This window comes from Cololabis saira, chromosome 22 (genome assembly GCF_033807715.1).
Source record: "Cololabis saira isolate AMF1-May2022 chromosome 22, fColSai1.1, whole genome shotgun sequence".
Lineage (NCBI taxonomy): Eukaryota > Metazoa > Chordata > Actinopteri > Beloniformes > Belonidae > Cololabis > Cololabis saira.
The window spans coordinates 34472898-34488206 of NC_084608.1; the positions used below are offsets into that span (position 1 = coordinate 34472898).

The 15309-nt window shown below is 46.4% G+C and overlaps 1 protein-coding gene across 1 annotated transcript in view; it reads left to right on the forward strand.

The window, feature by feature from the left end:
• Positions 1 to 12513: 12513 nt before the first annotated feature.
• Positions 12514 to 15309, forward strand: part of LOC133423154 (LYR motif-containing protein 4B) — a 13737-nt gene continuing 10941 nt past the window's right edge. Inside the window, exons 1-2 of the mRNA XM_061713299.1 lie at positions 12514 to 12648; positions 14543 to 14663. Coding sequence (XP_061569283.1) covers positions 12563 to 12648; positions 14543 to 14663 — 207 coding nt within the window. The 5' untranslated portion in view covers positions 12514 to 12562. The remainder of the gene's footprint in view (positions 12649 to 14542; positions 14664 to 15309) is intronic.

Sequence of the window (15309 nt, forward strand, 5' to 3'; positions counted from 1 at the left end):
ATAGTAGCGATGCCACTATGGTAGTAGCGATGCCGCTATAGTAGCGATGCCGCTATAGTAGCGATGCCGCTATAGTAGCGATGCCGCTATAGTAGCGATGCCACTATGGTAGTAGCGATGCCACTAGAGTAGCGATGCCGCTATAGTAGCGATGCCACTAGAGTAGCGATGCTGCTATAATAGCTATGCCACTATGGTAGCGATGCCGCTATAGTAGCGATGCCACTATAGTAGCTATAGCACTATAGTAGCGACGTCATGTGGACCCCCAGACCTCCAGACCCCCCAGACCCGGTTCTGACCTGTCGAAGTTCTGCTCCACCGTCACCACGGGACTCAGGTTGTCATGGACGGAGAAGAGCGGGTTTCCCCCCCGACCCACGAAGCTGCTGCAGAGAGAGTTAGAACCGGGTCAGAACCAGACCAGACTCAGACCAGAACCAGAACCAGACCCAGACCCGGACCCACCTGTAGAAGTGGGCCTTGATCCGCTCCTTCAGCAGCCACAGCGGGTGGTTCTGCTGGTTGTGCAGGTTCCGGCCCAGTTTCTCCAGGATCCTCGGCGTCACGTTGGTGAAGTCATCGCGGGGGTGGGCGTGGCCTAGCACCTCCACGAAGCCCGGCCCCCCCGGGGGGGCGGTGCTGGCGGTGCTGAGGGACCTGCAGACCTCCCACCAGAGGGGGCGGGGCCTGGGGAGGAGGCGGGGCAACACCGAGGCGTTGAGCATCATGCTGATTGGTCCATGGACCTGCAACAGAGGTCAGAGTTCAACCAGAGGTCAGGAACCTCAGGTTCCTCAGGTAAACAGAATCGTTCTCCTCGTACAACAACAACAAGGCATAATTAAAGCTGCAAGCAGCGATGAACGGGCCCTCGCACGTGCAATTTTCAACAATAAAAGGTCAAGGACTCAAAGCTAAGTCCAATGACACCACCTACGAGTCTTTATGTCAAACCATTCAAAAGTTATGGCAGAAAGTAGGAACTATCAAATATGGACCAATCAGATGAAGGGGGGGTGCGCTTTTTGGCGTCTATCGTCACCACGGTAACTCTTTTGACTGAGAAAAGTCATGTGCATCGTCGCAGGATGGAGACGTACATTTTGATGTATAACACACCTGGTTTAAAAAAATTATATATATATATATATATATATATATATATATATATATATATATATATATATATTAAAACAACAACAACAACTATAAAAATAAATAATCTCTAAAAGGACACAAACAGGAAGACAACATACAGTAATCACATTTGGCAGGTATTGCTCGGTTCTATGGCAGGTATTGCATGATTCTATAGCAGGTATTGCACAATTCTATGGCAAGTATTGCTCGGTTCTATGGCAGGTATTGCTCGGTTCTATGGCAGGTATTGCTCGATTCTATGGCAGGTATTGCTCGATTCTATGGCAGGTATTGCAGGATTCTATGGCAGGTATTGCATGATTCTATGGCAGGTATTGCATGATTCTATGGCAGGTATTGCAGGATTCTATAGCAGGTATTGCAGGATTCTATGGCAGGTATTGCATTATTCTATGGCAGGTATTGCACGATTCTATGGCAGGTATTGCATGATTCTATGGCAGGTATTGCTCTATTCTATGGCATGTATTGCACGATTCTATGGCAGGTATTGCACGATTCTATGGCAGGTATTGCATGATTCTATGGCAGGTATTGCATGATTCTATGGCAGGTATTGCAGGATTCTATGGCAGGTATTGCAGGATTCTATGGCAGGTATTGCACGATTCTATGGCAGGTATTGCACGATTCTATGGCAGGTATTGCATTATTCTATGGCAGGTATTGCACGATTCTATGGCAGGTATTGCATGATTCTATGGCAGGTATTGCTCTATTCTATGGCATGTATTGCACGATTCTATGGCAGGTATTGCACGATTCTATGGCAGGTATTGCATGATTCTATGGCAGGTATTGCATGATTCTATGGCAGGTATTGCAGGATTCTATGGCAGGTATTGCACGGTTCTATGGCAGGTATTGCACGATTCTATGGCAGGTATTGCACGATTCTATGGCAGGTATTGCATTATTCTATGGCAGGTATTGCACGATTCTATGGCAGGTATTGCATGATTCTATGGCAGGTATTGCTCTATTCTATGGCATGTATTGCACGATTCTATGGCAGGTATTGCACGATTCTATGGCAGGTATTGCATGATTCTATGGCAGGTATTGCATGATTCTATGGCAGGTATTGCATGATTCTATGGCAGGTATTGCAGGATTCTATGGCAGGTATTGCATGAATCTATGGCAGGTATTGCAGGATTCTATGGCAGGTATTGCATGATTCTATGGCAGGTATTGCATGATTCTATGGCAGGTATTGCAGGATTCTATGGCAGGTATTGCAGGATTCTATGGCAGGTATTGCAGGATTCTATGGCAGGTATTGCTCTATTCTATGGCAGGTATTGCACGATTCTATGGCAGGTATTGCATGATTCTATGGCAGGTATTGCAGGATTCTATGGCAGGTATTGCATGATTCTATGGCAGGTATTGCATGATTCTATGGCAGGTATTGCATGATTCTATGGCAGGTATTGCAGGATTCTATGGCAGGTATTGCATGATTCTATGGCAGGTATTGCATGATTCTATGGCAGGTATTGCATGATTCTATGGCAGGTATTGCAGGATTCTATGGCAGGTATTGCATTATTCTATGGCAGGTATTGCATGATTCTATGGCAGGTATTGCAGGATTCTATGGCAGGTATTGCTCTATTCTATGGCAGGTATTGCACGATTCTATGGCAGGTATTGCATGATTCTATGGCAGGTATTGCTCTATTCTATGGCAGGTATTGCACGATTCTATGGCAGGTATTGCATGATTCTATGGCAGGTATTGCAGGATTCTATGGCAGGTATTGCAGGATTCTATGGCAGGTATTGCAGGATTCTATGGCAGGTATTGCATGATTCTATGGCAGGTATTGCAGGATTCTATGGCAGGTATTGCATGATTCTATGGCAGGTATTGCAGGATTCTATGGCAGGTATTGCATGATTCTATGGCAGGTATTGCTCGGTTCGGTCAGTATTGCTCATGGAAAAGGTCAGTTTGAGTATATAGCAGTATTGAGTGTAGTTATGGCTCTGGCATAGAAACTGTTCTTGAGTCTGTTGTGCGTGATTTCAGTGTCCTGAAACGTCTGCCTGATGGCAACAGTTCAAAGAGTGTAGGTGTGTGTGTGTGTGTGTGTGTGTGTATATATGTGTGTGTGTGTGTGTGTGTGTGTGTGTGTGTGTGAGTATCAGGATTTATGAGTTCCGTCTCTAAAACCATCAGCTGACATTCAGGTGCTGATTTAAAACAAGCAGCTGAAACGAGAGACATCCATCTCTCCACCTCCTCTCTCTTCCTCTCCTTCCTCCATCACCTGCCCCCCCCCCCACCTCCAGGACCAGCTGCTGCATCAACATTCACAAACCACAGGACTCATCCATTCACACAACTGGACTGGAACCAGAACTAGTACCGTATTTTCATCACTATAAGGCTAAACCTAAAAGCCTTTCATTTTCTCAAAAACCGGCAGTGCGCCTTAAATATGATCATTGCTGTAATTCCTGTTACTGTAGTCAGGGGGATTGTGGGTAATGTAGTCAGGGGGATTGTGGGTAATGTAGTCAGGGGGATTGTGGGTAATGTAGTCAGGGGGATTGTGGGTAATGTCGTTGGTGTCGCTGAAGTAACGGTGCTAAAAACGTCAGGAATCGTCACAGACGTTCAAGACAACAGCAGCGAGCTGACTCGTATAATGGCGACTTTGACGAGACGGAGCAAAGCTGGTTTTTATTTTGTTAATAAAGTTTGACATACGGTACTTTATTTCTTGTTTTTTTTTTTGCATTTGCTGTAGGATTTTGTAGCATTTCCTGTAGCGCAGCTCCATCAGGTAGATACGTAACTCAACCCCAGCCACTATAGTACGGTATTTTACCAGATATTTAGTGCGCCTTATAATGCGGAAAATACGGTAGTTTTTCTGTTTCTGTTCTGGTTCTGTTTTAGTTCAGATCTGGTTCCAGTTCTGAACCTCCCCCCCGGACCCGGGTTCACTCAGGCGGACCAGCAGCGATCAGCTTCGGGTCAGCGCCGTGACCCGTCTGGTTCTTCCACTGGGCTGAACACGGATCGATGGGCCGGCGGGTCCTTGATCCGTCAGGCGTAGAATCAACCTGCTGCTCGCTGGAGCGGCTGGAGCCAAAACCTAAAGTTCTGATCAGTTCTGATGAGTTCTGATTAGTTCTGATCAGTTCTGATAAATCCACTCGAGTCGTCTGGACCGAACTCAACGGAAACCTCAGAATTCTGAACTGAATAAAAACTGGACTGGACAATAATGAAGAAGGTCATGAAATGTCCTCATGACTGCACACATGTTGAGAATGTGTGTGTGTGTGTGTGTGTGTGTGTGTGTAAGTGTGTACAGCAGATGTGTAAAAGGTCACAGAAATCCTGATTGTTAATCTGTTGCTGTTCTGAAGAGTAAAGGTCAATGGTAGTGTTTGTGTACATGTGAGTGAGTGTGTGTGTACACGTGTGTGTACATGTGTGTACATGTGTGTGTGTGTCTCTGCTTGATTGTGTGTGTGTGTGTCTACGAACACAGACGAAAGTTGCTGTCTACAGAGCAGCGTGCGTGTCTACAGGGCAGTGTGCGTGTCTACAGGACAGTGTTTGTGTCTACAGGACAGTGTGCGTGTCTACAGGACAGTGTTTGTGTCTACAGGGCAGTGTGCGTGTCTACAGGGCAGTGTGCGTGTCTACAGGACAGTGTGCGTGTCTACAGGGCAGTGTGCGTGTCTACAGGACAGTGTGCGTGTCTACAGGGCAGTATGCGTGTCTACAGGGCAGTATGCGTGTCTACAGGGCAGTGTGCGTGTCTACAGGGCAGTGTGCGTGTCTACAGGACAGTGTTTGTGTCTACAGGGCAGTGTGCGTGTCTACAGGACAGTGTGCGTGTCTACAGGACAGTGTGCGTGTCTACAGGGCTGTGTGCGTGTCTACAGGACAGTGTTTGTGTCTACAGGGCAGTGTGCGTGTCTACAGGACAGTGTGCGTGTCTACAGGGCAGTGTGTGTGTCTACAGGACAGTGTTTGTGTCTACAGGGCAGTGTGCGTGTCTACAGGACAGTGTTTGTGTCTACAGGGCAGTGTGCGAGTCTACAGGGCAGTATGCGTGTCTACAGGACAGTGTGCGTGTCTACAGGACAGTGTGCGTGTCTACATGGCAGTGTGGGTGTCTACAGGACAGTGTGCGTGTCTACAGGGCAGTGTGCGTGTCTACAGGACAGTGTGCGTGTCTACAGGGCAGTGTGCGTGTGCGTGTCTACAGGGCAGTGTGCGTGTCTACAGGGCAGTGTGCGAGTCTACAGGGCAGTGTGCGTGTGCGTGTCTACAGGGCAGTGTGTGTGTCTACAGAACAGTGTGCGTGTCTACATGGCAGTGTGGGTGTCTACAGGACAGTGTGCGTGTCTACGGGGCAGTGTGCGTGTCTACGGGGCAGTGTGCGTGTCTACGGGGCAGTGTGCGTGTCTACGGGGCAGTGTGCGTGTCTACGGGGCAGTGTGCGTGTCTACAGGACAGTGTGCGTGTCTACAGGGCAGTGTGCGTGTCTACAGGGCAGTGTGCGTGTCTACAGGGCAGTGTGCGTGTCTACAGGGCAGTGTGCGTGTCTACAGGGCAGTGTGCGTGTCTACATGACAGTGTGCGTGTCTACAGGGCAGTGTGCGTGTCTACAGGGCAGTGTTTGTGTCTACAGGGCAGTGTGCGTGTCTACATGACAGTGTGCGTGTCTACAGGGCAGTGTGCGTGTCTACAGGGCAGTGTTTGTGTCTACAGGGCAGTGTGCGTGTCTACATGGCAGTGTGCGTGTCTACAGGGCAGTGTGCGTGTCTACAGGACAGTGTGCGTGTCTACAGGGCAGTGTGCGTGTCTACAGGGCAGTGTGCGTGTCTACAGGGCAGTGTGCGTGTCTACAGGGCAGTGTGCGTGTCTACAGGGCAGTGTGCGTGTCTACAGGGCAGTGTGCGTGTCTACAGGGCAGTGTGCGTGTCTACAGGGCAGTGTGCGTGTCTACATGACAGTGTGCGTGTCTACAGGGCAGTGTGCGTGTCTACAGGACAGTGTGCGTGTCTACAGGACAGTGTGCGTGTCTACAGGGCAGTGTTTGTGTCTACAGGGGAGTGTGCGTGTCTACAGAACAGTGTGCGTGTCTACAGGGCAGTGTGCGTGTCTACAGGGCAGTGTGCGTGTCTACAGGGCAGTGTTGTTCTCGTTCACGAAAACGGAAACGAAATTTGTTCGTCAACGCCCATTTTTCCCCAGACGAAAACGAGACCGGACTAGAAAAAAAACACGTGTATAAACAATAACTAGGACTAAATCATTATGCAAGTTCGTTGACTAATAAAAACTAAACGAAAATATAGTTCACAAAATAAATACTCCGCTAAAATCTATGGTCATTTTCGTTCACAAACAAAGACGATACGAAATATATAATTCTAATGAACGTATCACTTCCTCCTGTCTCTTTTGCCATAGAGCGCCGCTGTGCGTTCGCAAATGCTCACCGGGACTGTCCGGGAGCACAGTTGTCTATCACTTTGTATTGGCATTGTGCTCAGGGTGGATATATTGAACATACCCTTCCCCCACACACTCGCACTCACACTCACACACAAACAAACACACCCCCTTTTTGAAGTTACCGCCAGCGCTGTATGCAGCCGCAGCTGCACACGATCTCAACGCGGACATTTCATTTCATTAAATAAAATAAAACGGTAACATGCTTTGCACGGGGATCGGGAGAAAGAGAAGGGAAGATGTCTGGAAACATTTTAGATACATTGACGTCGAAGATAAAACGGAATGCTTGATTTTAACGGACGGGGAGCAGTGCGGTCATAAGTTGAAGGGAAAGAACACTACAAATCTGAAACGACACATCTCCATTACCACAAAGAAATCAAGGTAAACTAAGTTAACATAAAGTATGCTGCTGGTTGTTTACAACATTAAATCAACGTTGTGTTGTTGAGTGTACTGTCAGCTTAATGTTACTACAATAAAACCTACCCGAAAGTAGTCTACTAGTTAGTGTGTGTGTGTGTTGTGTGTGTGTGTGTGTGTGTGTGTGTGTGTGTGTGTGTGTGTGTGTGTGTGTGTGTGTGTGTGTGTGTGTGTGTGTGTGTGACCTTATGACATTATGAGCAAAGGCTTTCAAGTGCCACTGTTTTCATTCATTCACATGGTTTTTGTGCAGAAGTTCAAAGCCCCTCTAAGATTATTTTGTATAAATGCACACCACACACACTTACACAAGAGGTCCATAAACACAAATAAATCCAAACATGGGGCATTTTGAATCACATGAAAGGTGCAGCCATAGAGAGAATCATAACAAACTCCAGCTTTTTGTTGAGTCGTTTACACAGCTGCGACTGCAGCCAAAGTTTATAAAACCTGGCATTTAGAGGGTTAAATCTTAAAAAAATCATGAATATTTGATATCAATACTTAGGTCAGATATTGGTGAAAGAAATGAGCTCAATTAAAGTAGAATATAATATTAATGTATAATATGTTTTAAATAATTGTCAAACTAAAATTAGACTAAATTGTCAGACTAAAACTAGACTAAAATGCAAATAGTTTTTGTTGACTAAAACTAAACAAATAAATTCACGGTTTCATGGACTAAAACAAAGACTAAAATGCTCGACTTTTAGTCGACAAAAATGTGACTAAATAAAAAAAGGATGAGTTCGACTAAATATGACAAAAAATAACAACGGCGATTGAAACAGGACTAAGACTGAAACAAAATTTAAAAATAGCCGACAAGAACAACGCTGCTACAGGGCAGTGTTTGTGTCTACAGGGCAGTGTTTGTGTCTACAGGACTGTGCGTGTCTACAGGGCAGTGTGCGTGTCTACGGGACAGTGTGCGTGTCTACAGGGCAGTGTGCGTGTCTACAGGGCAGTGTTTGTGTCTACAGGGCAGTGTGCGTGTCTACGGGGCAGTGTGCGTGTCTACAGGGCAGCGTGTGTGTCTACGGGGCAGCGTGCGTGTCTACAGGGCAGCGTGCGTGTCTACAGGGTAGCGTGCGTGTCTACAGGGCAGCGTGCGTGTCTACAGGGTAGCGTGCGTGTCTACAGGGCAGCGTGCGTGTCTACAGGGTAGCGTGCGTGTCTACAGGACAGTGTGAGTGTCTACAGGACAGTGTGCGTGTCTACAGGGCAGTGTGCGTGTCTACAGGGCAGTGTGCGAGTCTACAGGGCAGTATGCGTGTCTACAGGGCAGTGTGCGTGTCTACAGGGCAGTGTGCGTGTCTACAGGACAGTGTGCGTGTCTACAGGGCAGTGTGCGTGTCTACAGGGCAGTGTGCGTGTCTACAGGGCAGTGTGCGTGTCTACAGGGCAGTGTGCGTGTCTACAGGGCAGTGTTTGTGTCTACAGGGCAGTGTTTGTGTCTACAGGACAGTGTGCGTGTCTACAGGACAGTGTGCGTCTCTACAGGACAGTGTGCGTGTCTACAGGGCAGTGTGCGTGTCTACAGGACAGTGTGCGTGTCTACAGGGCAGTGTGCGTGTCTACAGGGCAGTGTGCGTGTCTACAGGGCAGTGTGCGTGTCTACAGGGCAGTGTTTGTGTCTACAGGGCAGTGTTTGTGTCTACAGGACAGTGTGCGTGTCTACAGGGCAGTGTGCGTGTCTACAGGACAGTGTGCGTGTCTACAGGGCTATATGGGTCAGAAGCTTGGACTGTTTACCGCCACGTCAGGCGCCTTGATGCATTCAACATCAGATGTCTACAGCGCATCCTTGGCCTCACTTGGCTTGGTTACATTTTTGTTTTCTGCTGTGTTCATGTGACGCGACAAGAAACACGGAAACATCAAATACCTGAACCGGAACAAACCAGACAGAACCGGATTGAACCAGACCAAACTGAACCGAACCGGACTGAACCAGACCAAACCGGACTGAACCAGACCAAACCAGACCAGACCAAACCAGACTGAACCAGACCAAACCAGACTGAACCAGACCAGACCAAACCAGACTGAACCAGACCAAACCAGACTAAACCAGACCAAACCGGACTGAACCAAACCAGACTAAACCAGACCAAACCGGACTGAACCAAACCAGACTGAACCAGACCAAACCGGACCAAACCGACTTAAAATGTATGTAAATCACAGCTTCATGATATTTGAATATGTTGTCGTCCACAGCGAGGCGAGTTTTGAAACATTTGAATCATGTCCCTACGATAACCTGTTGCCTTAAAAAAAAACCTAACGGGAAAATGTGCGTATCTTTACGCAAACTTTGATCCTAGGGCACGAGCATTTTGAAGATCTGGGGAACTGGAGACACAGGCGGTGAGGTGGTGAAATGAAGCCAGATTCATGTCATACTCTTAGGCCGCGTTCAGACTGCCAGCCAATATCCGATTTTTAGCCCGTCCAGATTGAAACTGGATGACTCTTTTGAAGTCTGAACAGTCCCAAACCGCATGAGATCCGATTTTTGCAAACCAGATGGAAACCACCTCCAGGAGGTAGTTTCATATCCGATCATTATCGCATTTGGGCAGATGCGTGTCAGTGTGAACAGCTCCAAACACTCAGATCGGATATGACTGTCCCAGACGCTCCAAACCACCCGCCCATTTCCAGTTGTGGAGCTACTCATCCTTTCACAGAGAGCATGTACAATCTCTGATGTCACGTCAAAAACTATTATTTGTAGTTTAAGTGTTGCAAATTCACATTACAAATCATGTTTTAATAGCAGAAAAAAGACTGCATTTCCACGTACGGTGCGCGTCGCCGCGTACCCTACGCCGTAGGTCTGCGTTGGTGTAACGCGGAACCATAAATCAGCCTTCAGTCGCGCTGTGAGCCTGAACCTGCAGCCTGAACCTGCAGCCTGAACCTGCAGCCCGTCAGCTCATCCGGAGGAGAGGTTATGGAGCGGGGCTGCCAGTTGTTCATTGCTGGTTCGTTTTGTTAACTCTGAGCTTTGTTGGTTGGTTTGTTAGTTTGCTGGTGGTTTTGTTCTGAACACTTTTCTCTGTTTCTCATTTTGCTGGGACGCCGGGTCCCTCCGCCGAGACACAACTTTAGCGGTATGCGTTCATTGTTATGTCTAAAAATGATGCGCAGTGCCGACCCAATCAGAAACGGTACAGATATTTTTTTTTTTATATATATATAAAAAAATAAAATTATAAAAAAATAAAGGATCCCCGTAACCTTTGATCGGGTGGGCAGGACGCACGTTTGGGTGGACACAGCCCACCCCCCTGCCCCAAAACCAGCCTCGAGTTCCAGTACAGAGGTCCGACGGGAGGATTAGAGTGAGATGGGGCAGTGTCAAACGATTTAAAATATTGCACAGTGTATGCCCAGCTTTACAGGTATGGAACAGCATGTGAGCTGGCTCCATATTGTTATTGTTTTTGATGTCGCAATTACATGACTTCACACAATACACGCGCTGGGTGACGCCTCCGCTCCGACGTCGTTGCTACGGCAACCCGTCAGATCAGTCAATGATGTGGCCCAGTCTGAACAGAGCCAGATCCGATATGGACACTTGCTAAAAACAGTGTGGACAGTCAGCCCTGAAAATCGGATGTGAGAAGGAATCAGAGATGAATCAGATTTGCCTGCAGTCTGAACGCGGCCTTAATGTCATATCAGATTTATAATATAACAGCGCTGATCGTGTCCCTCTGTGTTTGAAGCTCAGCGTCAGTCAGGACTCTGGTGCTGCTGGTGCTGGTGCTGGTACTGGTACTGGTACTGGTGCTGGTGCTGGTGCTGGTGCTGGTACTGGTGCTGCAGCCGTGGTGCAGGACACGCTGGGCCGGTGTCGTGCCAAAAAGTGATTGAAGGCCAAATACAGTTAATGGAAGGTTGTTTCTGCCTAAATATGACTTGATCTCATTCTTGAGCTCCATAATCTTATAATCTGACGTTTTAGCAATATTGCTCAACGGGCTGCTGTGCGCGCTCCCGCGGCCACAAATCAGATTCTGGCAGGCAATCACTTTTTGGCACGACACCTGTACGACACCGGGCCACTCTCCTCTTGGCCTCCACCTTCAGATCGCACCACTTCTTTTTTATTTCTGCCACAGATCTGTCCGTGGCACTCACGACTTTAGCGCAGCAACGACGTGCTGCCACTCACTCGCTTTATTTTTGTTAGTGATGCCACTACTGAAAAAGATACCGAATGTGCCGGTCGATCTAAGAAAAACAGGTGTAATTTATATAGCTTAAGGATGAAAAGGTCACTTATTTAAAGTCAGAAGTAAACTGAGGTGCAGTGTTGTGCAAGTTCCTACTTCTCATGAACTAGTCCAGTTCACATAGTTTAAAAATGAACAGTTCACGTTCATAGTTCACCATTTTCACTTTGAAATAGTTCAAATTCAGTTCATTTCAATATTTTTAGGTGAGAAGTAGGAATGAAACGCCCCCCTATCCTAAAACTGTTCACTATGCAATCATGTTTTGTCCTGGTGGCTTTTCAACTTTCCTCAGAGGCTGTAAATCTCCAACAATGTAGTCCGTTATTTACGGAAGAATATTAGGGCCATGAGGAGAAAAAATATTTGAGAGGAAGATTTTTTTTTTTATTGTGCACTTCGAGAAGAAAGTCAAAATGTCGAGAATAATCTTGAAATACAATTTCAAGAATAGTCAAATTGCGTGAATAAAGTCGAAATTTCACCTTTTTTCTCAACATTTCAACTTTATTCACGAAATTTCGACTTTTGTTCTGGACATTTTGACTTTTTTCTCGACATTTCGACTTTTTACTCGAAATTGTATTTCAACGTTAATCTACTGTGTCTGTGTCCACCAAAAATTGTGGTTTTCCTGCCTCCACCTCATCCACAACATCTACAACATCTCCATCTCAGTCTCCGTGAAATTTAGTGGCACTCTCACTCACTCACACACTCACACACACACACACTCACACACACACACACACACACACACACACACACACACACACACACACACACACACACACACACACACACACACACACACACACACACACACACACACACACCTCGAACCCCGACCTAACCCCCAGAACCGTCTCCTTATTGCGTCAGAACCGTCTCAGAACGGTCCCCTCAGCCCCCAGACCGGTCTCCAGGTGAAGGTGAGCAGAACTCACCTCTCCGTCTGTCCGTCTCCCGCGCCGCGCGGCTGTGGGCGTGGCCTGGCCGCGCCTGCGCACTTCACCCCCGGAAACCGGCTCAAATAAACTCTCCGACACTTTAAAATCCAAACAGCGACACCAATTAAATGTTAAAATTTGGTCCTGGTTCGTAATTAACAAAGATATATTTTTATAACGGTACCCGGAGCCTCGCTTCTGCGCAGGCGCGGTGCGGGGCAGGCCTACTTCCGGGGTCCTGCGGGAGCGGCTTTGTTAGTGACAGCATGGCGGCGTCCAGGCGCGGGCAGGTGATGTCCCTGTACAAGCTGCTGCTGCGGGGGGGCGCGGAGTTCCCGTCCTACAACTACCGGTGAGGCGCGGGCCCGCGGGCCCGGGGGGGGCCCGGGGCCGGGGGCCGCGGGGGAGCACAGCGCGGGCCCGCGGGGGGGTTTGTGTTTACGTTGGTGCTGCTCCAGGTGTCACTGTTACGTCAGAGGTCGCGTCATCAAACCCGCTGTACCTGTCCAACCACGTGACCCAACATCCTCAAATACAAGCCGAATTGTAGGCCCGCGTTAGAACAATTAAACACAACTAAGTTTATTTAATTGTAGGGCTTCTTATGTTTTATACAAGTATTTAGAGCTTAAATTGCTCCTTTTTTCAATGGAATTATGAGTCTTTTGAGAGATTCTTTGCTTTCCCCTCTAAAATCGTGTGTGTGTGTGTGTGTGTGTGTGTGTGTGTGTGTGTGTGTGTGTGTGTGTGTGTGTGTGTGTGTGTGTGTGTGTGTGTGTGTGTGTGTGTGTGTGTGTGTGTGTGTGTGTGTGTGTGTGTGTGTGTGTGTGTGTGTGAGAGAGATAGAGAGACTCACCTGCGTCTCTCATCACACCTCTCTAGATAGACAGGGTCAATTTTCACAAAATCAGAACCCCGAAGGCATTTTGCGAATATTTATAATATACAACATTTCTAGGGGTATTAAGGGGTGTGTGTGTATATTAAAAGTATCTTACATAATTTGAGCCCATAGAGTTCAGGCTGGTACCGATCCAGTACTTTATTATATATTGTTATTATATATTACTATATATTATGCAAAAACACCGAATGTGCCGGTCAATCTAAGAAAAACAGGTGTATTTTAGATAGTTTAAGGATGAAAAAGTCACTCATTTAAAGTCAGAAGTAAACTGAGGTGCAGTGTTGTGCAAGTTCCTACTTCTCATGAACCAGTTCAAAGTTCAGTTCACATAGTTTAAAAATGAATAATTCACGTTCATAGTTCACCATTTTCACTTTGAACTAGTTCAAATTCAGTTCATTTCAATATTTTTAGGTGAGAAGTAGGAATGAAACGCCCCCCTATCCTAAAACTGTTCACTATGCAATCATGTTTTGTCCTGGTGGCTTTTCAACTTTCCTCAGAGGCTGTAAATCTCCAACAATGTAGTCCGTTATCTACGGAAGAATATTAGAGCCATGCAGGAGAAAAAATATTTGAGAGGAAGATTGTTTTTTTTATTGTGCACTTCGAGAAAAAAGTCAAAATGTCGAGAATAATGTTGAAATACAATTTCAAGAATAGAGTCGAAATTGCGTGAATAAAGTCAAAATTTCGCCTTTTTTCTAGTGATGCACCGATTGTTCGGTAACCAAAATTGTTCGGCCGAAAATGGCAAAAAAACACTTTCGGTGTTCGGTGGAATAAGTGGGAAAAAAACCGAACAATTGATAACGGCGTTGTAAAATAAGGAAATAGACTGGCCGCTCCGTAACTGTTGCACCACAAACATAAATCGTTGGCCAACCAAAAACTAACCCCATAAGAATTTTACCAACATTCACCAGGAGGTGGAACCAAAACAACATAATGCTGGGAAATTAAAAAAAAAATCATTTTTTTATGTTCAATAAATATTTTCTACCTTTGTAATTTTGTAAAAGATTTTTTTATTTGAAAAGCATGCCTAAATCAAATTTATTTGATTTATGCAATGGTGAAAAAATTGGCAAAATAAATGAAAAACTGCTGAAGAACCATGTTCGGTATTCGGCCAAGTGTTTATTATTATTTTCGGTTTCGGTTTCGGCCACAAATTTTCATTTCGGTGCATCACTACTTTTTTCTCGACATTTCAACTTTATTCACGAAATTTCGACTTTTGTTCTGGACATTTATTTTTTTTTCTCGCAATTGTATTTCAACGTTTAATCTCAACATTTCAACTTTATTCTCAACATTTGGACGTGTGTGTGTGCAGGACCTACGCGCTGCGGCGGGTCCGTGATGCCTTCAGGGCCAACAGGAAGGTGGAGGATCCTGAAACTGTGCAGAGACTGATGGGGGAGGGAGAGCAGATGCTGGCGCTGATACAGAGACAGGTGACGCACACACACCTGCACATACATGTACACACACACACACACATGTATGTACACACACACATATACACTCACACACACACCTGCACGCACAAACACCTGCACGCACACACACATGCACATACACACACACACACACACACATACACACACACACATATACACACACACACCTGCACACACACACACACACACACACACACACACACACACACACACACGTTTGTGGATTCTGGGTCGTATTTGATGATCAGTTTGGGTCCATGAGGTTTTCTCTCTAACTCCTCCCCTTCAACACTTGATAGTGTTGAAATGACTCATTAGTTTTGTTCATATTTTATTTTTATTCATATTTTAGTTTTATTCATATTTTAGTTTTATTCATATTTTATTTTTATTCATATTTTAGTTTTATTCATATTTTAGTTTTATTCATATTTTAGTTTTATTCATAACCCCCCCAGCTGAGCAGCCGGTATGGAGATGAGCACCTGTCCCCCCTCGTTACCGCGGCGACTGCAGACTAATCACCTCCCCGTTACTCGCTTTGTTCCCATAATGCACCAGCAGCCTGCCGGCCAATCCCAGCGGAGGAAACACAGCTGGAGCCGACTGTTCCAGTCCGCCTTAAATCTGTTCCAGTCCG